Genomic DNA, 26,543 nt, shown 5'->3' on the forward strand with positions numbered 1-26,543 from the left:
GAGAATAGCACCAGAATCAGAATGCCTCCAGTTTGTGTTATTTTATATTGCTGTGTGATTTTTACATCTGCATAGCCTTGAGCTGATGAAATATTTATCTCCTCAAATTCATCTATGAGTCAGTGTGAGCAAAATGAAATGTTAATGTGTTAAATGAGAAAAAAATCTAGAATAAACTTCCTGGGTATCCATGAAGCTCAGTATATAATTTCTGACCAACTGCTACCTCCCTTCTAATGGCTTTTTAAAAAAGTTTTGGTACGGGGGCAGGTTGCAGGAGGATAACACTATTTATGGAAGAAAACCAAAGACAAATATGCATTGCTTAGAGGTCTTTGAGAAGACAAAGAGATTTTCTTGAAGATGTTTGGTAAAGGTTTGGAGACTACCACAAAATATTCAACTCTAAAAAAGAATTTAGGATTTTTTTCTCTTTGTGTAAATTATTATAATCCCTTAAAAAAACAAAAGGGTTTCACCATAGTAAACCTGTGATAGAGAAGCATAAAGAAAAAAAATCACTTCCTTATGATAAAATAAGGAATTATGCTTTCTTTGTTTTTCATTTCTTATAGTTTGATATTAAAATGGTGAAGATACGAGAGGCACTGATATAAATGAAGGACAAAATAATGTTTATATTTCAAAATGCTTGACATTGAAAATATATTCATAAAATGGCATCCTTCAGATTATTTGACACACTTTTTTTTGTAAAAGTGGTCATTGTGCCACATTGACTTTCATTGATCCCAGATTTGTTGTGTCTCTCAGCTCTTGGAAAGGGTGCCAGATCTGCTTTTTTTACTGCAAAAGATAGACCTTTTCAAGTGTCAGTAATGTCATTTGTGCATTAATGATAAATAACATATTTGCTGAAAACAAAACATTGATTCTTGATTGTACCAACAAATCTATAGCCCTGTGCTGATCTCCTTTGATGCCTAAAGTCCTTCACTTGCTCTGTACACTCAGCTTTTGAGGCTTAAAAGATTCCTCGTTGTAGGCTCCCTTCTAAAACAATTCAATGTTTCAATGTTTATTACACTTGTATGCCGCCCTATTCCCGAGGGACTCAGGGCAGCTAACAAACAAGGTGGGGAGGGGGGAATACAAACAACAAACAAAGACAAAAACAAATACAAAAAACAGCTTAAAAACAACGCAACAGTCACAACAATTCAAGTGGGGCTGGGAACTCATCAGCCCCAGGCCTGCCGGAACAGCCAGGTCTTGATAGCTTTGCGGAAAGCCTGAAGTGTAGTGAGGGTCCGAATCTCCACGGGGAGATCGTTCCAGAGGGCAGGAGCAGCCACAGAGAAGGCCCTCCCCCGAGGGGTCGACAGTCGACATTGGCTAGCGGATGGTATTCGGAGGAGGCCTAATCTGTGGGATCTAATTGGTCGTAGGGAGGTAATTGGCAGGAGTACCAAGGTCCAATACCATGTAGGGCTTTAAAAGTAACGACTAGCACCTTGAAGCACGTCCGGAGTCCAACAGGCAGCCAGTGCAGCTCGCGGAGGATAGGTGTAACATGGGTGTACCGAGGTGCACCCACAATCGCTCGCGCGGCTGCATTCTGGATAAGCTGAAGTCTCCGAATGCTCTTCAAGGGCTGCCCCATGTAGAGTGCATTACAGTAGTCCAGTCTTGAGGTCACAAGGGCGTGAGTGACTGTTCTGAGGGCCTCCTGGTTCAGGTAGGGATGCAATTGGTGCACCAGGCGAACCTGGGGAAATGTCCCCCTGGTCACAGCTGACAGATGATGTTCTAAAGTCAGCTGTGGGTCCAGGAGGACTCCCAAATTGCGAACCCTGTCTGAGGGGCGTATAATTTCACCCCCCAGCCTGAGAGATGGAATACAGGGCCAATCTTTGGGAGGGAAAAACACAAGCCACTCGGTCTTGTCGGGATTGAGTGCAAGCTTGTTCACACCCATCCAGACCCTGACAGCCTCCAGGCACTGACACATCACTTCAACCGCTTCACTGAGTTGGCACGGGGCGGACAGATACAGCTGTGTATCGTCCGCGTATTGATGGTATTTTATCCCGTGCTGACGAATGATCTCACCTAGTGGCTTCATGTAGATGTTAAACAGGAGGGGGACAGGACCGAGCCCTGCGGCACCCCATACTTAAGGGGCCTAGGGGTCGACCTCTGCCCTCCGACCAACACCGACTGCGACCTGTCAGAGAGGTAGGAGCTCTCCAGAGATCATCAATCAGTGCGACCAAAGCAGTTTCATTTATTAAAGAGCGTTTTTGAAAACCACCATTTACCCAATCGTGTCTCTAATAGGAATATAATTTAAAACTAATTTTTGCAACCCATATTTCACTTTTAAGATGTAACAATGCATTTGTTCTCTGCCCCTTGTACACAGTTATATGAAGGAACAAATGCTACTTTAAAATAATACCTTTTTGTGTAAACTGACAAGACAGTTGGTCAGATCTTTTAATTAAACCTTAAATTGCTTTTGATAATATAGTTATACTGTTATTCAGATGTCACAATTTCAGGTCACCTACAACCATCTAAACCAGCTGCCAAATGCTTCCCAGTTGTCCACAGTTCAGAAGTCTCCCATTTTCTGAAAGAGCTGGATCATGACAGATTTCTACATTTGCTGTGCTGACATTATTACTAGAAAACTCCTCATTCCTGCTGCTGTTGGAGGCCACATATAGCTTTTTATCAGAGTTCTTCCTTTCAAACAACTGCCTATAAATCTGGAAGCCAACTTTATTGAACCAGTCTCCATAACTACACAAATCAGCCCTGTAGGCTTTTATCTATAGCATTCAGCCACACTGAAAGCAAATTCCATTTTTTCCTGTAGATTCGAGGAAGGGGCTGCTCCTGGGTATCATCAAAGCCTGATTGGTCCAAAGACTGAGGGAATTTTCTTTTAATATCCTCCTTTCCCTGTTGGCTCCCAGTTCCTCTCAGTCTTTGGTCCAAACAACTGCTTTGGTTCCCAGAGAAATTATTTATCTCCCAGATGGGTCAGACTGCCTCCAAAGGTCAGACAGTCCCTCTGGTGGTGGAAATCCAGTGCAGTGATGAGAGGTTGCCTCTTCCAGGAGCCAAACCATCTGGTGGTTACAACAGACGCAAGCCTACAGGGATGGGGTGCCCACTTCCAGGAGCAGGTGACTCAAGGCAAGTGGTCACGCAGAGAGGCAGCCCACAACATAAACTGGCTAGAATTAAGGGCTGTCGGACTAGCCTTGTGCCACTTTTAACGGGACATTGTGGGTTGTCATGTCTTAATGCTCACGGACAATATAGCGACCAAGGCCCACATCAACCGCCAGGGGGACACCAAGTCCAGGGCCCTGATGGCCGAGGGGGAGGCCTTGGGACGTTGGGCCAAGTGTCATCTGACCTCCCTGCAGGCAGACCACATCTCGGGAGTAGACAATGTGAGAGCGGACTGGCTGAGTCGGACAACCATCGACAATGCAGAGTGGCGTCTTCACCCGGCGACCTTCCATCAACTGAACATCAAGTTCGGACTGCCAGTGGTCGATCTGTTCGCCAGTCCAGCCATCTCGCAACTCCCAAGGTTTTTCTCAAGACATGCCACCCCGCAAGCGGAGGGAACACACACTCTGAGATGCCACTGGCCCAGGTGCCTTTTGTACGCTTTCCTGCCTCTGCCCCTCATCCCACAGCTGGTTTGGAAAATCTTGTCAGAGGAAGCGGAGGTTCTCCTGGTAGCACCTCACTGCCCCAGGAGATCGTGGTATGTGGACCTTGTCAATCTCTCCATTCGCAGACCATAAAAGATACCTCAGGAGCTACTCTCCCTTAGCCAGGGGGCCATAGCTCGTCCAGATCCCAGCTGGCTCCAACTGTCCGTCTGGCACTTGAGGGGGACCTCCTGAGGAAAGACAATCTATCTGACAAAGTCATTCATACCATCCAAGCATCCCAACGTCCGTCTATGACTTGGATTTATGATGCCACTTGGGTGGCATTCGCTGCCTGGTGTAGGACACTAGACATAGTGCCCACTTCAACATCCATACCACGGCTGCTGGATTTCTTGTAGGCGGGATTGGATAAGGGCCTGTCTCCCAACACCCCCCGCCGACAAGTGGCAGCACTTTCTACCATTCTTGCTAGACATTCAGCTGTTTCCTTAGGGCAGCACCCTCAGGTCAGGTTTCCTCCAATCTGTGCCCTCCTAAGGTACACAGTTTCCCCACCTGGGACCTCCCCCTTGTTCTGAGGGCCCTGACCAAGAAAAGATTTGAACCTATATGTCCATTGGTCTTCGTCACCTAACTCTGAAGACAGCCTTTCTTATAGCAATTACATCAGCAAGGAGAGTGTCAAAGTTAGCTGCTCTTTCCCTCGGTGAGGATATATGTGTTTTTCATGCCAACTGGGTCACCCTCCGGCTAGATCCAGCTTTTATGCCAAAGATTAACTCTCTGTTCCATAGATCACAGGAAGTTGTACTTCCCAACTTCTGCCCTCACCCTCAGCATCCCAAGGAAAGAACTTGGCACAAGCTCAACGTTCAGAGAATGGTTCGCTGCTACATCAAGAGAACAAAGGAGTTCCGTCACTCCGAATCCCTTCTCATTTCTTTTCAACTAGGTTCCATGGGATCGTCCACCATCGGTCGGTGGTTGAGGACTTGTATCAAACTGGCCTACCAGCACCAGGGCAAGACGGTATCACCTAGACTCACTGCTCATTCCACACAGAGTGCGGAGTGTGGCCACCATGGCCATGTGGGCAACACAAGCTCCTGTGGAAGAAATCTGCAGAGTTGGTCGTCTCCAACTCTGTTCATTAAGCATTACCGCATTGACTCCTAGGCTGCAGCAGAGGCGTCCTTTGGAAGGAGAGTGTTGCAGAGGGTAGTTGTGACTCCGCACACCCTAGACAATCATGTTGCCCTCCCTGGGACTTCATAGCTTGGGTATGACCCATGCTTGGACTCTCCAAGCAGCGCACAGGAGACCGTTGGCTTACCTGAACAGTCGTTCTCTGGGCGCTGCGGGAGAGTCCAACCCTGCCCTGGGGTTTTCGTCGTTCCTTATTTATCAGGCGTCTCAGGCTGTTCGAAGTGTGTGGGCTATGGAGACTTCCAAAGGACACTTCAAGATCACAGTCCATCATAGACTACGCCTTCGTTTTTGAACTGGACCTCAATGAGGAGTGGGGGCATGGCTAAGAATTTCAACTCAGTCCTTGGACGAATAGACTGAATTTAACCCATGCTTGGACTCTCCCGCAGTGCCCAGAGAATGACCGTTCAGGTAAGCCAACGGTCATTCCTCTTATCTATTTGGCAGTTCCATTTTCAGTGCCATCAAAAGCCTAAATCACCTAGTGGACTGTACACTCAGAATTCATCACCTGCCAACATTTCTGTCATTGAGTGGAAAGAGGACATTGAAGGAGGAGACATTTGAACAACTACCAAGAGAGAAACAGTGACAGAATGGAAAGACAAAGAAATATAACATAATAGATATCCCTCTATTTCTACTGACTTTACCTCTTCAGACAGAGAGAGGCAGAATGCCAGTAAAGAGAGAGAGTTCATTAGCTTCAGCCAAAGAAGAAGAAATTAAAAGAGCAATATGCTTTCCAGCCATCCATGATCAGATAGAAGGAGAAGAAGCATCTGATGAAAGGGAAAGGGAGGAGACAACCTCTGGTGGCATAAAGTATGAAGTTAATAAAGCATGGCCTAGTGATCTTCCAGCTAGATGGAATTTTTCTATAAAGACTAAGAAGCTCATCTCCTAATCTCAAGGTCTAATTTCACACACTGGTAAAAGCAAGAAAACCTTGAATTCAAACTCTGGAAGAAACTTAGAAAGCTTGATTTCTGCACATATATGGTTTGTGTCCTGACTGCAATAAAACAACTTACCTAGCATTGTCATGCTTGTAAACCCTGCTATAAGCAATGTCCTGATTGCAAAATAAAACATCTAGAGAGGCAAGATTTATTACTGGGTCTGGTGTGAAGTCTGACACAATTAGCACATACAATTTCAGAAAGAATTTCAGTGGGAGATTAAAATGTTGCATTTTTATCTTTGATACAAAGAACCCTAGGGATTTTTATCATTATTCACAAAGGAAAGAAAAGGCAGTTTACAAAGTATATAATTTATCTTAAAGCAAAATTATTGAAAAGATTTATGTACTTAAGAATTCAAGAAACATTATTCTAGGGTATTTTCTCAGCATCTCAACTTGCCTCCTCAGAATAATTAGACAACATTCAAAGAAATAAAAATTCTTGTTCCGGAAACAGGCCAACTTGCAGGACTAGTGGTCCAAAAGCAAACTTAAAAGCAACACTGTGCAACACTTTTAAATGCAATCTGAAGATAAATTGAGTCTAGAAGAATATTAGAAAGGGATAGAATTGCCAAATTTCACTGATGAAAAATATCAATAATACAAACAGTCATATATAAATACACTCTTGGTGAATCATATATGTTTTAGAATGGAATAGAAATATTATGCTCAATAAGCCATAGTATACAACTGGGATTATTAACCAAGGAAGATTAATTTTATGACTACCCTCATTTTTAAGGTATAGCTCTTCTGCTTCACTTTTTTTAACAGGTATACATGTTTTTCCTTAAAGGAATAGGCCCAGAGAGGCTTTCTAAAATGTGAGTGGATGTTATCCCATTTTTATTAGTCAATGTTATTTATTTTAATTAATAAAATGTGAACAAGGTTGCAGCTACAAATGCAAATGTTTAATATTTTAGATATTGATGAAGGTGAGCTGTGCTGATAACAAAAGCTGATAACAAAATCAGTTCATTGTACTATAGGGAAGATTTCCAAATATGTGTGGAAATACATCCTTCTGCCCCCCCCCCCTTATTTTCTTTTGACCTTAGCCTCTCAGTCACATTATAACTTTGCTTTTCCAAGCTCTTTACTACTGTAGATTGCTTTCCTTTGAAGTTTTAAGAAATTTAGCCACTGGATACAACATTGTATATTGGAGCTATCTGGGAGACATGTACCTGTAGTGATAGATTGAAAGGGCAAATAATGCATGTTAAATTATTGTGAGCTATCAAAGATGGTGCAATTATGTAGTGTTTTTGCTTCTTAATGAAATAACTTTTTAAATATAAAGAGTCAGATGAATAGCCATGTTAGTCTATTTTGCAAGAAAGAAAGAAAAATAAAAGCTATACAAAGAGAATCTAAAGGTTTAAAATATTTAGTATGGCAAAAACTGCTGTACCTTTTTCATTTATTAGCTCTATGTTCCATTTTTCCACCAAAAAGAAATGGCTGATGCTCAACATAATAAATAGATAGTACTATGCACATTGATTTTAATGAAGGAATAACATCAATCAGAAGTCTGTAGAAAAATAGTTTAATATACTACAACATTCCTTTGAAGGATGCAGGTGTTCATTTAATTTTGTTCTTGTGAAAAGTTAATGTTTATTCAGCCTGCATTTAACATTTAATTGAATTGTTACTGGGTTTTGCATTCTATTTTATTCATTTTATCTATTTATGTTTTACAAATTACTCATTGTTAACCATGTATGGTGTCTTTTTTGCTTAACCCATGCATGTATACACCTGTCAACTGAGGAAAACATTTCTTCTCCTTCTTCTTCACAAAAAAGTAGGCTATAATAAATCAGTAATTTTTAACCTGTTACAAGACACTTTATACTCATCATGACATTTTGGACTAAATTGCATTTTTACCTGACTGAATATTTATAGTCTTACACAATTGGCATACTTCCAAGAAACTAAAATAGCTTGAAGCACTGCATAGTGCATACATTACACAGGTCTGCAAAAAAAAATTTTTTTCGAGAGCTGTTTTGGTTATTCCACTTAATCTTTATGTTTTTTGGTGCACTGAATCCGAAAATGACCTCCATTTTGTCATAGGGCATCACGTTTCCTGACAATTTAGGTAACTATGTTAAATAAGGCAATACGTCAAAATAAATGTAAATAGACTTATAAAATTAAAGTTTTATTACAGTATTTTCATGAAAATCCTTTTTTGAACTGAAATGAGCTCACCTACACACATTAAACTCGATTCTTCTTCCTTGTCTGGCTCCTCTTGGTGCATTTATGCTTGTGAGTAGCATAGCTGGAATGTCTCTCTGAAGCATCCAACAGTAGTCTGCCATCATTGTAATGCTCCATTTTCCCTGGTATCTCCTTTCCATCTCTTTAATGTCTTGGTGGAATCGTTCATCTCACTCACAGTTCCCAAATTTTCAGGAAAGTAGTCAAGGTGGGACTGGAGGAAATGCACTTTCAAACTCATCAGGCAACCTAAAGCTTGAAATGCTTTCAGCATTCTTCCAACAATCTTTTTATAGTGAGGATCTTTGTTATTGCCTAAACATTTCTGTACAACTTCTTTAAATGCAATCCACCCTTCTTTTTGAGGATCCGTCATGGTATTGACAACTATAAGCCTTCTAATGTCTGGTCCGACGAACACACCTTCCTTCAATTTTGCTTCCGACAGGCATGGAAACTTGGTGACCAAGTATTTGAAGCATTCTCCATCTCTGGGAAGTGATTTTACGAATTGCTTCATCAATCCCAATTTTATGTGGAGAGATGGTAGAAGAACTTTATGGGAAGGTAACAAAGTTTCTTGGAGGACACTTTTTTCACCAACTGTTAGCACCCTCGGCTGCCAACTCTTCTTGGTCCAGTGATTTTGTCGGTCTCAACTGTCCCATAAACACAGAAAACAAGGGTATTCGGTATATCCAGCTTGTTGCCCGAGCAGCATGCACAAGACCTTCAAGTCCCAACACCGTTGCCAACCATGGTCTTCATATTTAAGTTTACGAAGAACCAATTCCAAGTTCTCATAGGTTTCCTTCAAGTGTACAGAATGACCTACAGGTATGGAAGCGTAAAAACCGTTGTGGAGTAAAACTGCTTTGAGACTTCTTTTTGAAGAATCTATAAAAAGACGTCATTGCTCTGAATCATACTGGATTTTAAATTGACCTATCAGACCTTTGACATCGATGCAATAAACCAACTTGTCTTCCTGGGCAAAGTAAGGAATGAACTCCTTTTCACAATGTCTGAACCATGAAGATGACACTCCTGACAACAATAAATTGCTGCATTTCAGCCTTGATCTGAGTAACTCAGCGGCATCTTTGGGAAGATTCAAGCCTCTTACCAAATCATTCATCTCCTCCTGAGAAAACAATTTTGGTCTTGTATCATCTTCAAAATCAGAACTTGATTTGTCATCTGGTTCAGGTATGATTTCACTTTCATTGGAGCTAGGTATCTCTTCCAAGGTAGCAGGGGGCTTGGATACTGGTATATCTGTGCCATGGGGGATGGGACGAATTGCTGAGTGAAGATTGGGGTATGAAATGGAATGCTTCCATTTGGAATTAAACCCTTTCACATCACATGAACAAAAGTAACAGTCATCACTATGGTTCTTTTGCTCTTGCCATACCATAGGAATCCCATAACAGAAAGATTTTTTCTTACCTTGAACCAGTTTCAGAGGTCCTCAACACACCATTTGCACACTTTGTGATGCACCCAAACTTTATCTTGATCTCCAATTTTTAGTCCAAAGTATGCAAAGTATACTTTTTTTCACAAAGTCTGTAATATTCTGCTGTTGCTTCAACACTGTATATTCACCACAGATGAAACAGAAACTGCCTGGCGAATTAATACACTTTCATGGAGCCATAACATAACGGTTGAAGAATGATGAGCTAACATGAATTGCGATGAAAAAGTGTGAACAGCTAGAACCAAGAACCTGATGATGATTCATGCACAAGTGTGGCATGCAGGAGAGAGCAGCTCTGTGTCTGTACATGGGACGTCACAGTGCTGGCCACGCCCCCTGCACTGACCGGAGATGCTGCAATCTGCCCTGTGTCTCCCTCCCACTTGATTCTTCAGGAAAGATTAACTCCTTCTACCATTAGAAGCACAGACTTAAAACTTGCTTAGCTTATGTATATATTGTTGACCATCAGATTTACAGTGCTATATTTTTTTTACATAACTTGGACAAACCCTTTAAAGGTTTTTTGGCATTTTATATCTTAAATGCACTTATGTGATTTAATTAATAGTAATTTAGATTTTAAATTTGGTTAAAAACCCATAATATTAAAAAAATACCAAAAATAAAAAAAAATGATAAATTTGAAGACAATTTTGCATGTTGTGGCAAATCATGACGTCTAGGAGTTTTTTCAATATTTTATTTGTTTTCAGCACACCAAAATACATGGAAATTAGATGAAAATAATCAAACAGCTTTTTAATTGCAGACCTGTGTTATCATTTTGTTAACACTGGATAAATATTCTGTCATGATCAACTATTCTGCTCTTTTCATAAATGTTCCATATATTCATAATGTTTTTGTGCTGAGACTGTCCCCTGCTAAGTTGGTTTTTAGTTAAGTTATTAATCAGCAACATTGTATTATCTACTGATGTTCAATTCAAAATAATTGATATTTTTTTTGTATAATTTCTGTTACTCTGGCAATTTAAATCAAGGAAACTGCAGAGTCCCCAGTTATAAAAAAGTGATCTCATGGAAAATCTAATTAGATTATTTCCTTTTTTACATGGTTTTGTTTCAGTACTTGTAATTCTTCAAAAGATTTATCCCATAATTAAAACTTCTGCATTGATTTACAACTATGTTTATAAGCTCAACACACATTCGAGATTCTGTCCTTAAGTTGACAGATTTTTTAATAAGCAAGTTAGCTACAGTTTTGCTTAGAGCAACCAAAAGATATTGGTGCTAAACAAAAAGCCAGTGAATGAGAAAGTAGAACTTTAGATAGCTGGATGTTTATTCTAACCAAATGTGGAATGCTGCTTTGGGGAGTTTTAATGGAATCAGCTCTGAATTTTTAATTTCCAGAAACTCAGCATTAATGAGAACTAAAAGTTTCTCTTTTCAGAGTTCTTTTATTTTTGGCTCTTAAAATTATTTATTAATAACACCCCAGGTTTATATAGAGGGTTCTACAGTAGGTTTTGGAAATCTTGTTTGTGCAGCATATCAACCTAATCAATATTACAAGATTTACAAATCTGAAGAATGAATCTTTTTCTTATTTTTATATCACATTTAACATTTTTATTAAATAAGACCAGTTCTAAATCAGTGGTTTATTTTTTTTCAAACGAATAAGTTTTTTTCTTTAAAAAAAGCACCAACTTTTACAACAATCCTTCAGCATTAAAACAAAGCATTTAAATAGCAATTAGTGAAGAATGAAATTATTCTGTAGAAGCAATACTTTTTTCAGCAGTTGAAGACAAACAAGGAGACACTGATGGGGAGGCGATGATTCATCATATGCAATATAAATAGTCTAAGAAGATTGTTATAACTGCCAATGCAAATAACATCTTTTTTCATATGTTTTAATTAATATTTGCTTAGTAAACTTCATTTATTTAAGCAATCATTGTTCTCTAAACTTAAAAAATAGGAAATTCCAGAAGAAGGATGTTCTAGCACATCTAATGAGTAAACTGAAAGCTGCTATGGTTAATACTGTTGATAGCTTTAAAATTCATCTATTGCTATTTATTATTTTCCAAGATCTAGAGAAGTATATACATATTCCAGTAGTCACAAAACTCGGGCATCCCAATCAATACTTTAGCCATTCTTTTTTTCCTAGAAGAAAATTATCAAATTATTTACCTTTTGAGACTGGGAACATAACAGTATTTGAAATTCTGAGAAGATCTCAGGGCTATCTTCATAAAAATGTTGCCAAGAAACAAGGCAGCTTCAATTTAAAGCACCTCTTACTAGTCCACATATATACAAAACAAATTGATGAATCCAGTGCACAGTAGTTGATTTTTTTTTCCAGAATTACTGTGTGCTAGGAAATCTGAAGAATAATAATTTTAGAAATCCAAATTATCAAAAACATATACCTAGTACAGGTAGTCCTTGACTTACAACAGTTCATTTAGTGACCGTTCAAAGTTACAATAGCATTGAAAAAAGTGACTTACGACCATTTTCCACACTAATGACTGTTGCAGTATCACCATAGTCACTTGACTTACATTTGGATGCTTGACAACTGGGTCATATTTATGATGGTTGCAGTGATGTGGAGTCATGTGATCATCTTTCGCAACCTTCTGACAAGCAAAATCAGTGGGGAAGCCAAATTCACTTAACAATCATATTTCCAATTTAACAACTGCAATGATTCATTTAACAGCTGTGGCGAGAAAAGTTGTAAAATGGGGCAAAACTCACTTAACAAATGTCTCACTTAACAACATAAATGTTGGGCTCAATTGTGGTTGTATGTTGAGGACTACTTGTATTTGAAAGGCTTACCTGTATATTAAAATTTTTGCTCTTAGAAATGTAAAGCTAAATAATACATGTTATTTATGACAAATATTCTGCAATTAATTTAAAAACTCAATTGTTAATACAAAATTCCATATAGAGGTGACCTTTGAGTTCTTTATCTGCCCTTCAGATTACTCCTCTGGGATTGTGATGATAGGAGCTACAGCTATTACATTGAAGTATCTACAAATCAGCAGCAGTGGACCATGGTGGCTGACCGAACAAAAGTTTCTTGCAAGTGAGTTTCATTTAAATATCTAAACATCTGGATCAGAGAACATATAAATAATAAATAAAATAGAAGCTTTTGTATTGTATTATACTTAGGGCAAGATCAAAATTAAGAATTAAAATCTTGTGAAAGAGGTTTCATTGTTATTCTATAAGCATTTATCCTTTGAGTCACAATAAAAAAGGACATTTCTAGTGAATCCAGTTTAAAAAGTAAAATTTTAAACAAGGACTGCTTAGTTCTGTGGGTTTTTTAAATGTTCTTTAATGTGTGATTGAATAATGGTATTCTTCCTTGCTGCTTCCTATTTGCTTAATCCATCTGATGAGCTAATCCTTTGTTTATGGAATTAGATTATAGTATAAAGAGTACCTGCAAAGTCTCAGCAGGAAAAATAAGACAACACCATTTTCAGCAAACCTCTTTGATCAGTGAGAGTGCCAAAGAAAATAATGAGAAACAAAAAAGAAGAAAATGAAATTCAGTATACATGTCAGGAAATGCATTTGATAGTGTAGTCAAGTGTGAAAACCTGTTTTCAAGTCTGCATATGCTGCCTTTGGTTGGTTTAATTGTATTTTAATATAGTATTTTTGTGTAAATTAATTATTTAGAACTCAGGGCCTGAAGTGACAGGTTATTCTTAAAGCCCTCTCTACCTTTCTTACTAATTCTCAAAATGCTGGTGATGGAAATGTTGGCGTATTTATTATTATCTTCAGAGAAGAAGCTTGCTGTCTTCTTTAAATGGAAGCCAATTAATGCATATTGGTCTTGTAATTGTCATTTTAAATGCTGCATACAGGTTTAAAAAAAGTCCCTTCTGGAAAAATTATGTTTTCTCAACACAGTGTGACAGTAGTGAAATGGATTCATGTTCTCTTCTCTCTGAAAGGGCAAATATTTCTGATGTTTGGTTTCTTGGCTCTAATAAGAGAAATATGTGCTGCTAAAATTATAGAGGAAGATATTAAACCTATTTCATACAGGAAGAGTACAGTAAATAAATACATCTGAACAATGACAAACATAAAAATAATCCAAATCAGTAAGATCATTCTAAATCTGCCAACCCCAAAGGCCATAATGTCTGAAAATATCAGGGTTGAAATTATGTTGATCTTAGGACAGAAAGTGTCCACATGAGCAATGCACTGAAGTTGATTCTCAAACATACTCATGGTTGTCTGTAAACTTTCAGCCTGTTCCTAATCTTTTAAAAAAATGCATTTTCCCCTTCCATTCAGTTGTGTCCAGTTCTCAGAGGCTGCTTGGACTCCTTGAAGCTTTCTTGGCAAATTTCTTTAGAAGTGATCTGCCATTGTTTCTTTTCTAGGGCTCAGTTGACTGTGTGCCTAAGGTGACTCACAATCTCTTGTTTGTGACCTGATGCCTTAATCACGACATCAAACTGACTCTTATTGTAATTATATCATCTACATTAGATCAATCAAAATTATGCAGCTGATCTTTTTGATGCCTGCTTGTAGAACTGGAGTAACAACTTTTTTTGTGTGAATTAACAAAAAACAGTTTTAGGCTGCTAAGAGAGAAAATAGTGTGTTGATCACATTACCAGAGAGGATATCTAGCCCAATTAACTCTTTTCTTAGGCTTTGTTTAAAAATATAGGAAATGTTAATAGGTTCATCTAATCTGTGAGAGGTTTAATGCAACTATATAAATTGTTTTGTTTTTCTCCAAATTTGAGTGCAAATTTGATCCAGTTTTTTCAGCATTTCACAGAAATTATTATTGTTAGAAATTATTTTAGCTATTTGCTGTAAACCACTCAACATTTTGGCTATTGGGCAGTTTATAGTTTTAATATAAATAAATAATCCTCTGTAGCAGAGTTCCCCAATTTTTCTGGGTTTGCAGACTGGCAGCGGAGGAGGGGGGGAGGAGGGGATAGTTCTGCACAAGCGGACAGCGAGTGCACAAGCACAGCTCTATTTGTGTGCGCAGAGTTCCCACTTGCCCACAGCTCACATAATTGGAGTGTATGTGCACATGCTTGAGCATTGGTCACACAACTGGGGATGCATACGTGCATGCTTGCCTGCAGTTTCCACAATCTGGTTGCAAACATTCCACAGCGGCCCAGAGGTTGGGAACCCCTGATCTGTAGAACACCTTTTTAAAAATGCACATTACTTTTGTTGATAAATAAACATATTCTTTCTCTAGCTTTCAATATCAGCATGCTGTAATGTGTACAGTTTTTTTTTTAATTGGAAAAACAGAATGAGGGAAAAATACATAGAGATGAAAAGAAAATAAACCAGGGACAAAAATAATGGTGAGAAAAGAAAACGGCAAAAAATAATATAAAATATTTGTATAAATAAATTAATATGTTAGTAAAAACACAATGGCTAATAAAGTTAAAGTGTGTTGGATAAATGTGACACTCATTGTAGTGTTTCCCGAAGTTCTTTGTTATTGTGTTCATTTTTTAGCCAGAGCAATTATTTATAATTTTAAATACCCTGGATCCACTGGAAGATATAATTTTCCAGTATTTAGGAAATATTGTAGGGTTGTCAATTTCAATTTCCTCAAAATCAAATTATTTGGCTTTTCATAAAATATGATATTGTATAACATAAAATGGGAAGTTAAATAATACCCCAGAAGAAGGTTCTGGAAAAACTGTTCAGTAGCGATCAAACAAATTTCTAAGGCCAGAAGCCATGAAGCCACTAGAGGCAAATCTGAGTGAACTTTTACTTTTTATAAAGCTATTTCTACACTATCAGCAAAATCTAGACACATTACAATTGTTTCATATGATCAAAGTCAGTGTATTATCCAGATTGTTGTTGGTTTGTTTTATGAATTATGTAAATCATAAAAAAAAGAAAAGGTTTGTTTTTGTTTTGCCTGATTGTGTGTGTGTATGTGTGTGTGTTATATTAATTAAAAAAGAGAAGGAAATTACTAAATATTTCTTATTCTATGAAGTAAAAATTCACATTATTATGGGAAACTATATTCATGGGATAAATGTATTTTAGGAAAAATAAAATTCAGAAGAATATACATGATTAGAATGTGAAACAAGGAATAGTTACAGAGATAGTACAATTATGGATATAAACCACAAGATGGGGTCACTGTAACATCCAGAGCTTACAGTATTTAAAATTTAATTCACTTTCATTTTTAGTGAAATCTACTAGAAAAGAAAGACAAAAACTGTATTCATTACATGAAATCATTGCAAAAAAAACCCTTTTGGCAAAGTTAGCAGCACTTTAATTATGTGATTCTAGCCTCACCTGAACTCCTATTACCCAAGTTAATTAAAGACAGTTTCTAAGATTTTCATCTATATAGTAATCAAGTCCAAATATTATAACAAGAAAGGAAATCTTTATAGATGTTTAATAAGAAGCAGAGATTCCAGGGAAAGTTTCTTCCATATTTGGATGAAAAATAGAAGACAGCAATCTGAAAGTATAGATACAAATCTTCCTGGAAATACTCATCTATGAAAAGAAAATGAGGAAAATGTTAAAACAAAAATTACATAGTAAATTATGAAGCCTTCAAAATAATAAAATCAGAGTGCCACATAGAAGGGTAGAAATTCAAAAATTATGTTTGGAGCGGGGGGAGCCTAAATCTATTCAGACATACTCAGAAGGCTAAGCATTCTGCCCCAAAAGATTAACTCAGGGGAAACTTGTCAACAACAGAATTAAAACTGAAAAAATAGCAAATTTTAAGTAAGAAAATATTTCTTCTCTTGAATAGTCAGCCCAAAGTCTCAAGAGCCCAAAGCAGAAAACATTTTTAAATCCTAAGAGAAGATAAAAGGGGAAAAAAGGGGGAGGGAGATGAATCCCCTATAATGGGATTCAATTGTTGGATTTTTCTAGTGATCTATTTGATCTATCACTGCATACCAGTGGTGGGTTCCGGATCCCGTTGCAACCGGTACAGTTGGGCCCGGTGTTCACTACATGAATGCACACAGCATGCGTGCACACACATGCAGCACACCCTTATTTCTTGTGATGCCTCCGCGAGCCTCCACAACGTTCCATCTGTAGCAGGTGCTTACATGCGCAGAAGCGCCGAAGAACTCAAATATAGGTAAGGAGCGCAGGTGGGTGGGTCCTCCAGAGCACCATACCAGAACGGTACCCGGTGCTCCGGCCTGACACCGGTACGCCCGTACTGGGGCGCACCACCTGCAACCCACCACTGCTGTATACATTTGTTTGTATTTTAAACAAACTGTCACCAAGGGCTAAATTGGTTAACAAACCATGTAATTTTCATTGTTTTAGTAATTGTAATTGTGTACCATACCTTCATCTTTGGCCCTCCATCAAAAGCACTTGCAAGATCCACCACTACCTTGTGGTCAAAACTACTGAAATCCTGCTGTTTTTGTACATGTGTGTGATGTCATGGTACATGTTCAAAAGGGAAAGAGCTTTCATTGGTTCAATGCAAAGTTGCTTTCATCATTTGCACTTCCCTTTCCCCTCCCATATTGCCTTAAAGTGTGTGGAGTAGCCCTTGATATCTCCAAAAAGGTGTCGCTGAGTTTAGGACACTACAGTTCGAGTTTGCAAAAACAAAAAGTGACTACACACCCGAAGCTTTCTACCTTGATTTTGAATTCAGATTATTCTCTGACATTTCTCCCTACAAATCGTTCTGTTCTTTAGGTTCAAGGAGAGGACAGCTTAGTCAGTTAGAATAGTCCCTTATGGGAAGCTTGGCGAACAGCTGCTTAACAGCTACAGCTGCATATTCATTCTTTACCATAAACCTGACAAGGAAACCAATGCCATCTAGGTCAGCACTATTTTTATTGTAAAGCTTTAGTAACAGAATCTTGCAAATCTGAATGTGCTTCCCACCTCCCTCCCTTTATCTTTGAATGAAATAAGAGTTTCTGACATTTATTGAAGGCCATTTCCTCTGCCCTCTACAGTGTTTTACTATATTGAAATTTCAAAGCATATAGATATTTAAATACAGGTAGTCCTTGATTTATGGCCATTTGTTCAGAGGCCACTCAAAGGTAAAATGATACTGAATTAAAGGACTTAAAACTGGTCCCCAGTTGTGACCACTGCAATGGTCTGTAGTTACAACATCAAAATTCAGGCACTTCCCAACCCACCTGCATTTATGAGCATAGAGGTGCTGTAACTCCCCACAGCCACCTCTTTCCCCAAATCTTTGTCCTTTTGGTCCTCTGTAGTCCATGGCTCCTGCTGCTCTAATTGGCCTTCCTTGCTTGTGCTGCTGACCAGGCATGCCAGCCGGACTTTTTCCCCAAGTTCGTTCATGCATTTTCTTCATGATAGCTGGAAATGGCTTCATGTGGACAGTTTCTGTCTTGCAAAGGGCCCGAGTAGGCAGACCTTATAAGCAGTGGCAGCAAGAAGATGGCGAAGGTTGCAGAGACCTTGGAGTGCAGAGTTGTGAGGTCAATTGTGACTGGACTGGGGCAGCTTTAGTCTCCCAGGGCATTGCAGCTTTGTTTAGCATTGCTTGGGGGAGGGGGGTTCTGTGATAATTCACCACAGCCAACTCTCCTTAGCCAAGTTACCGTAACTTGCCACAGGATAACTAGCCATGGTCAATTGCTGTGGGACAACTCGCCACAGGACAAGACTTACACTAACATCAAAGAAATGGTGGAATAGAATCATGATAGAATCACCACCGTCCAGACCTTCCGCACAGCCCTCAAGACCTGGCTATCCCGTCAGGCCTGGGGATAAAGATCGTAATCCGTCCCCACCCGAATAATGAATGTTGTGTACTATTTTTACTAAGTCTTATGTCTTACTGTCTTGTACTCCCCTCCCTATATATTGTAAGCCGCCCTGAGTCCCCTCAGGGAAAAGGGCGGCCTATAAATAATAAAACCATAAAACCATAACCATAAAACCATTAAAGAAAGGATGCAAAAGGAAGACAAAATGAAATGTGAATAATAAAAAAATAAAATAATTTTATTTATTTTAAAATTAAATTGAATTGTTCAGTTGTCCCATGGAGATACAATTGTGGCGAGTTAGCTGTGGTGAGTTGTCCTGCAGTGAGGAGGCAGTGGTGTGTTGGTTGCAGCAAGTTGGCCCATTCCGTTGCTGGGGCAGCTGGAACTTTCTGGGGTATTGCAGCTTTACAGTACACAGCTGGGGGTTCTTGGGGCACGGTAGCTTTGCACTGTGCATTTGGAGTTTCCCAGGCTGCTGCGGCTTTATACTTTTGTTTTAAGGTTCTTTCTAACACAAAGAGATGGCATGTGGTTTTTATGAATTAAAAGATATACTGTATGTTAGAAGTTCCATGAAGCCTAACAGCTAGCTGGATGTTTTCTTTTCACCATTTGAAGCATAGAATAAGTCAGATGATGGTGAAATGGAGGAGTTGGTTGCCATAGCTATTTGGTTTAATTCTGAGAAGATAAAGAGTCACGTCAGCATAAACATCACATTAATGCATCATTTTTCATTTATTTAAGGAGAATTGAATAATGGAGAGTATAAATACATTTCTCAATTCAGATCCCATCCAATGTATCCAAATCTAGATACATTGACTGCATGTCTATGGAAGTTAAACCATTTTTAGCCCTTTGTATACAGACAGCCACAGTGAGCTTTTTTGTATATACAGTGTGCTCTTTCCTTTCTGTCCAAATAATTGAGAGAAGGGCTTAGAACTTTACACTTTTATTTAGTAAAAAATTGTCATGCCATATGGTGTAACCTTATGGTTAATTTCAAAGAAATATCAAATTCTGGCTTTGGAAAGTAATTTTAGTTAGTGCAAAAAAAAAATTCAGAAGGGTTTAATTGACCTGTTTTTGTCAACCACTTAGAAGGAGGAACCCACAAATCTAAAATCTAAATCATTTTTGCTATGAAATGCCACTTAAGAAAATTAAGTCCTACACACCCTTGCCAGACCAAATGAATATATAATGCAGTTAAAACAATGCATCCAGCTACATTAACTTGGAAAATGAAGTGTACAAAGTTTTATCTTCCATTTGTTCTTTTAATATTTATAAATGTTAAGCAATGTAAATTATGTGATTTCTGAAGCTGGATAACCATAGTGAAGTCCAAAATGTTAAAATGTTTTTTAAGTGGTGTAATACATCTATTTAGTAACTGGATTCAGCAATTTCCTTAATTCATATTGCCATCTTTAAAAAGCTGTCACTGTTAAAGTTGCATGAATCTTAGTTTATACAACTTCCTAGTCTAGCAATATATTATTGTTGCGCATAACTTAAAATATAAATTAATGTTTATAGATCAGTAGAAATTCACATAATATGCTTAGCCGTTAGAACATCGAATATTCTACTTTCAATTCTGTAAACTGTGGAACATATGGAATTTTTCATGGTACAATGAAATAAGATGCAGTTTATTATAATACATTAATACATTTGTTGCAAGACATAATTTTTCTCTGTTGCTAGTAAAATAAAAAAACCTCACTGTTTATATATTGTTACCCTACTTTTGTCTCATTCACCATGTACTGTTTATGAATTTACACATTCATATTTCAAGATTTCAAAGAATGCTTTCAGGTTTTTCATTATTTCATAGCTCTTATTTTAAGTAAGACTCATTCTGTCATCCATATGCAAGGTACTTTGAATCTTGGTAATATGTCATAACCTAGAAGTAGAAAATACAGCATTTTGCTTTAGAAGTCTAAACAAAATTCATGAGCAATTATTATATTTGGCTTATTCCAGAACTGAGAAAAGTGGTATATTGTGGTTTTTTGAATGATTCAGCTTGCAGTGTTCTGTGTAATTGTCACAGAAGCTGACTGAGTCCAAACATTTAGAAAAGGGCAACATGTTAAGAATCAAAATTGCTTTTTTTTTAACTCACAGAATACATTCCACTATTGCTGAACTTGGGTAGCAAAAAACCCAAGTCATCAATTACCTATCCCCTTTAGGCAGAAAGGCAGGATACAATTAAAATGATGATGAAGATGAGGAGGATGACAACGACAGTACAATATTCCTCAATTTTCCTCAATTTACAACTACAATTGGTACTAGAGTTTCAATCACTAAGCAATGTGGTTGTAATGCGAGATGTCACTGGATCACATCAGATGAGTTTAAATTATAAGGAAATGGATTTCAGTTGGATACCAGTAAGGCTATCTGAATGGCAAAAACCATTCAACAATTGAATAGGCCTTGGAAGGTAATGGACTCTTCTTCATTGGAAGTATTTAAACAGAGACTGGATCTATCAGGAATGCTACATTAACGGTTTTCTGCACTGAGCAGGATATTGGACTAGATAAGCGCCAAAGTTCCTTCAATTCTTACACTTTTATATGATAAGAGTTACTCAGAAACATCTTAAGCCAAATATAATTTCCCCAAATTATTTTTTCAAGCACCATGAGAATATTAATACATTTTCAGAATTAAGAGAATGTCTATGTTTGAGTGATAATTTAATAGTTAATGACATTTTTTTCACCATAGAAATTGCACAGTATTGGTTGTTAAATGAGAAACTGGGCAAAACACAGATATATCAATATAGTACCACTTGACTATACTCTTTGGTTCTAAGAAAAATATTTTAGAGAAGTATATCATAATTGTCCTTAGAGCATTAAAAATAGAAATAACTACAGATAATGTGTATCAATTACATATAACACTCTTCAAAATACAAAGCAATTTGCTTCTAGTGAGGAATGATATTGAATTACTGTTCCTGAAGGAATGAGGACGATATTGTAGCATAGATTGGTGGCCAGATGATGAATTCTGGCTAGAAAAAGGAAAGATTGTGTTAGGAATATAATCTAACGGTTGGGTTGGCAATATATAAATCATGTAACAATGCTGTAGCTGTTTCTTTAAATCATGCTGTAAATGTGATTGTGTGCTATTTCCTCAATCGGCCATAAGAGGGAGCCAGAATCACTGTTAGATGCTGATCTGATCTGAGTGTTTTGGAAACTGGCTGTTAGAAGTGTCGTATAGTGATCAGTGTGAGCTATATTGTAAGTTTTGCAACTGCTAGCAAACTTTTGTGTACCGGACTGTTTGTATGATTATGGACTATGTTATTTGGATTATCTCTTAACTGAAAGACATTGATGACTGTCTGTGTTAACCGTGTATGACTTGGACTGTTTGATGGACTCTAATACCTCTTTCCACGAAAGTAAAACCCTATTTAAACTGCAGTGTCTCTGTATGCTGGTTGTGTGTTCTCCAACACAACTCTCACAACGCTTCTCTGAACGCACTCGCTCTCCCAACAGGGAGCTTACCTAACAGATTGTGAGATTGTCCATTTGCACTCCTGACAACTGTTCCTGATGATTATATTGAGGGAACTGAAGTTTTTATGATTGAATTGTGAGTCGAGCAGTTGGAGTCATTTTCAACCAAGCTCACAGTTGTAATGTAGATTACATGGACATAAAGTTCACCAGGCCTCATTTCTTAATCACTTTCATGATTCAGTAATAATAGCAGTAGCCTTTGGACTTATATACCACTTTGCAGTGCTTTGCAGCCCTCGCTAAGTGGTTTACAGAGTCAGCATATTGCCCCCAACAGTCTGGGTCCTCATTTTACTGACTTTGGAAGGATGGAAGGCTGAGTCAACCTTGAGCTTGGTGAAATTTAAACTGCCAAATTGCAGGCAGTTGGCAGTCAGCAGAACTAGCCTGTAGTACTGCATTCTAACCACTGCGCCACCACAGCTCTTAAAAATGATTAGAACATTGTTTCTGAAAAGTTACAAACACACTAAAGAGTCAGATTAAGAGGCCAGTAAAATTTTGGAATTAATTATGAGAATCCTTCCTGTAGGAAAATGCTGTTGTTTTGAATTCTTTAAAAAAATGGTTAGGATGAAAGTCTTGTCCAAAGATATTTTTTTAAAATAATGTAATCTTTCGTTCCATCTGGAACGAAAGATTACAATTAAAAGATTTCATTTAAAAGTACAGCTTTTGTAATTTTAACTAATGAAACAATTGACAGCTTCCTAAAATCAGTTGATTTTTTTTTTCATTCTTATGGAATAGTTTATATCCTAACTAGAATATTGATTGCTGTTGAATATTGAAAATCATAGTTCATACTAACTGCTGGTGTAGGTCTTGTGAATCTTTTAACATCACCTATCTGACATAAAGCAGTTAAAATTGTACAGTATTAAACTATTGATTCATTCTAGAGAAGCTTTTACCAGTATAAATTAAATACATGAATCATAGAAATCAAAAAAATAAAAGAATTATTAGGTCTTCAATTTTTCCCCTGTGGAGTTATTGTGAGATTATATTTCCTCAAGTTATATTATCAGTCCAGCTTCATAGGTCTCTAATGATATGGCTTTCAATGCTTCTCATGAACAATAAATCATAATTTAAAAGGTAGTAGTTATAGTTTCTCTCTCTCTCTCCTCTCTCTCTCTTTCTCTCTCTCTCTCTCTTTCTCTCTCTCTCTCTCTCAAACAAACACACACACAAATGCACACACAGATATTTCAGAGCAATTCTCTCTCTCACACACAAATACACACACACACACAAATATAGAGAGAAAATATTTCAGAGGAATTCTCTCTCTCTCACACACACACACATACACACACACAGAAACACAAACACACACACACACACACTGAGAGATATTATTTCAGAGGAAATCACTATTTTTTTCTTTTCCAGCTCTAACAGTTCCTGTTCCCTTTTGTATTTTGCTTCTAGAAATAAACTTGCATACTTTCATCCTAGTACCATTGATACCTCAATAAATGGCAACTAAATTAATACTATATTATTCACAATGATTACAGTTTAGTAATTATTTTGAATGATCTTCTAGGTAAAGGAGATAAGTTCCTTTACCAGAGTATGATGATAGCTCCAAATTTATCTCTTATCTGAAAGTGCAATTAAGACTTATAGCTGGTGCAATCTTTCTCTAATTCCTTTATTTCCTTTATGTGGTTTTCCTCCTCTCAATGATTAATGATTAACTACAGTTATTTGTATCAGATATTTCATGTTAACACTAATAAGAACATTAAATCAGAATCTGAAGGTACTTTAAACATCAGGGTCAATATAAAATATTATGATTATGTGGAGAAACATGCAGCACATTGATATCCAAGTGCTCTTTGAAACATACTTTCTTAGAAGTAACTCAGCCACATTTCTTATTAGTTAGGTGGCTTTGTTTCTTAAGCTTGTCTTAGCAAGTAGGTAGAAAAAGAATTATTAGCAAACTGAATCCCTGCATATTTGCTAAACGGAGATACTTATTTATCTTTTGAATTCAGGGACAGTTGTACAACTTGCTGTGTCTCTTTAAAGGTTTGAAATATCATTTAGGCAGTTGTCTATACTTCAGAATTGAAAAGATATCCAAAAGAAAACAATTGCAAATCACTTCTGAATTCTGTCAAGAAAATTGCATGAATTATCATCTTCCTAGTGTAGTGATGCAGGGCCTAGTGATGCAGGGCCTGCTTTTCGGATCAATGAATACCCTTTTGCCCGATCAAATGCAGCATCTGAGTCATGTCTGCATTTTGATGGCGATAGCTATAGATTCATTGGATGCAACAAAAAAACTGATCTACTGGCTTGTTGCCTGGGCTTAATATCAGAAGATTAATAAATGTGCCAGAAAATAACCAGTTGAGCTTGACTTACTTCACTTTTTAAAAGATATCGCTTCAGATAATTACTGGATTTCATATTTTTTAACTGAACATACTATAAATTAATAATATTTACTTTTACTTATTGAGTTATATGAGGAGCTATTGGCAGTAAGGAAAAGTGCATATACAAATAACCTAACTAGGTGAGACATGTTCTCAGATAACCTGGACCAATGCCATGAAGGTCTTTAAAGGTGATAACCTACACCTTGAATTGAATCAAAAAGGAAACTCACAACCAGTCTAGCTCGTGGAACAGAGATGTTATATGGCCATCCTAGGAGCCCCAAGAACTGCCCTCATGGCTGCCTTCTGTACTAGGTGAAGCTTCTGGATACTCTTCAAGAGTAGTCCCATGTAGAAGATGTTGCAATAGTCCACCCATCAGATGACCAGAGCTTGAGTGACTAAGCACTCTCAAAGTCCTGGAACCTGGAGCTCCATGCACCCAAGCCACTCAGCCTTACCAAGTTGCAGTCAAAGTCTGTCCCCACCCCCATCCAGACACTCACTGCCTCCAGGCTCCACAAGACGGCAGCTTATTAAAATATTGGCAGTTGTGGGGGCTACAGGGCTGAGGAAATCGCTGGTATCTTGTGTCTTGATCCTTTTCAGCGATTAGAAGTCTTCAGTGGATAGAGAAAAACTCATTAGTTGGATTTTGCTCTACTTTTTACACATTTTGTTCTGTTTCATATTTTAACATTTCTGTATTTTCAAGCATGATAAGAACTTTATAGAAAAATGCTGGGGGCTCAATCCAGATTTCATTAAATCTTTTTGATAGATTTTCTGTTGCAATAAATATGCATTGTCCATTCTGATTTATTTCTATTGTAAATCCTGAGCATAAAATGTCCAGATTTACACAAAAATCCCCTCATTGATTTTTGTAGTTCTGTAATTTTAGAAGTATAAAATGATAGGCTCATATTCATACATGGTAGGTAGATATTTTATGAGTAGAGTCTGAATCATATAAGCAATCTGTAAGAATATTTCCTGTCTACAATATTATGATAACACCTTAATCAGTGTGAGTATTGGAAATAGTCAAACTGCAAAATTTGATTGAGTAAATAGGCCTTGGGTGATAGCCCAACATGGGATCATGTTTTCCTTGCCATCTAAGGATGAAGAAGTCAGCGTTATCTTTATGAGCCCAAAGCAGAGTTTGCAGCATCTGTCACCCCCTATGTTGCTGAATTCCGGTTCCCATCAACCCTTCCCAGCAAAAGTACATGGCAAGCCATACATTACCCACTCTTTGGCCAAATGGCTGATTGTCTTTATTTAGCAGTAGGGATTTGAAAGAAACATTATTTTGAGTATCACAACATTGCACTTACTCCTTTGTTCATGAAAGGTTTGTTACCTCTTTGTTGCAATTCACAATCAAAAATAAATAATAGCTGTTTGCTTACCAACTTTTTATTTCTTTCCCCCCATTTTCTGATTGTAAATCTTTGGGGCAGAGAACTGTTGGGACTTCTCTCCCTCCCTCCCTCCCTCCCCCCCCCCTCTCTCTTCATGCTATATAAATCTGTTATATTGGAGTAGTTTTGTGAAACTTGAAACATAAAAGTAAGAATATAAGCCCTAGCAGATTCATTTTGTACAGCTATGACAATATTAATATCTCATTAAACAGTACTTCACATTTGTATGGTAAACAGGGTGGACAGATAACCTCCGGTATTTTTTATGGGTTTCATTTTAAGTAAATCAATTTCTTATGGTGTTTGACTGGTTGAAACGTAAACAACACCTTAAATATAAGCATATAAAATAAATTAGATTGGAGAAGCTAAATATGATTTCATTATTTGCAGTATTTTGCTAAAGATTGTTTCTTTGGCCCAGATGGAAGAAATAATGTATTTTGGAATACCATAGTATTTGGCATATTAAACTTTTTCAGCTATTTCAGAGCTAAACATTTTTTTCTTTTAAAAAGTGTAAACTTTGGTCCAGGATAGCTATGTAAATTATGCAACTTTCTTCAGAATTCTTTGATCTTTGAACAGCTTATTTATTTACTTTCACCTTTGAATTCGGATATGAAATTATAGTGATTTTGTCCAATTTCACTGAATTATCTACTGTATGTGGGTTCAATGTGCATTATTATATTACAGTTT

The 26,543-nt window shown here is 37.4% G+C and overlaps 1 protein-coding gene across 1 annotated transcript in view; it reads left to right on the plus strand.

The window, feature by feature from the left end:
- The window catches only part of BTBD9 (BTB domain containing 9), a 126,612-nt gene that overhangs the window by 80,692 nt on the left and 19,377 nt on the right, over positions 1-26,543 (plus strand). The window contains exon 9 of the mRNA XM_087717917.1: positions 12,563-12,670. Within this exon, the coding sequence (XP_087574043.1) occupies positions 12,563-12,670 (108 nt within the window). The remainder of the gene's footprint in view (positions 1-12,562; positions 12,671-26,543) is intronic.

Source organism: Thamnophis sirtalis, unplaced genomic scaffold (genome assembly GCF_051295495.1).
Source record: "Thamnophis sirtalis isolate CommonGarterSnake01/CBP01778 unplaced genomic scaffold, rThaSir2_p1.2 scaffold_6, whole genome shotgun sequence".
NCBI classification, from domain to species: Eukaryota; Metazoa; Chordata; class Lepidosauria; order Squamata; family Natricidae; genus Thamnophis; species Thamnophis sirtalis.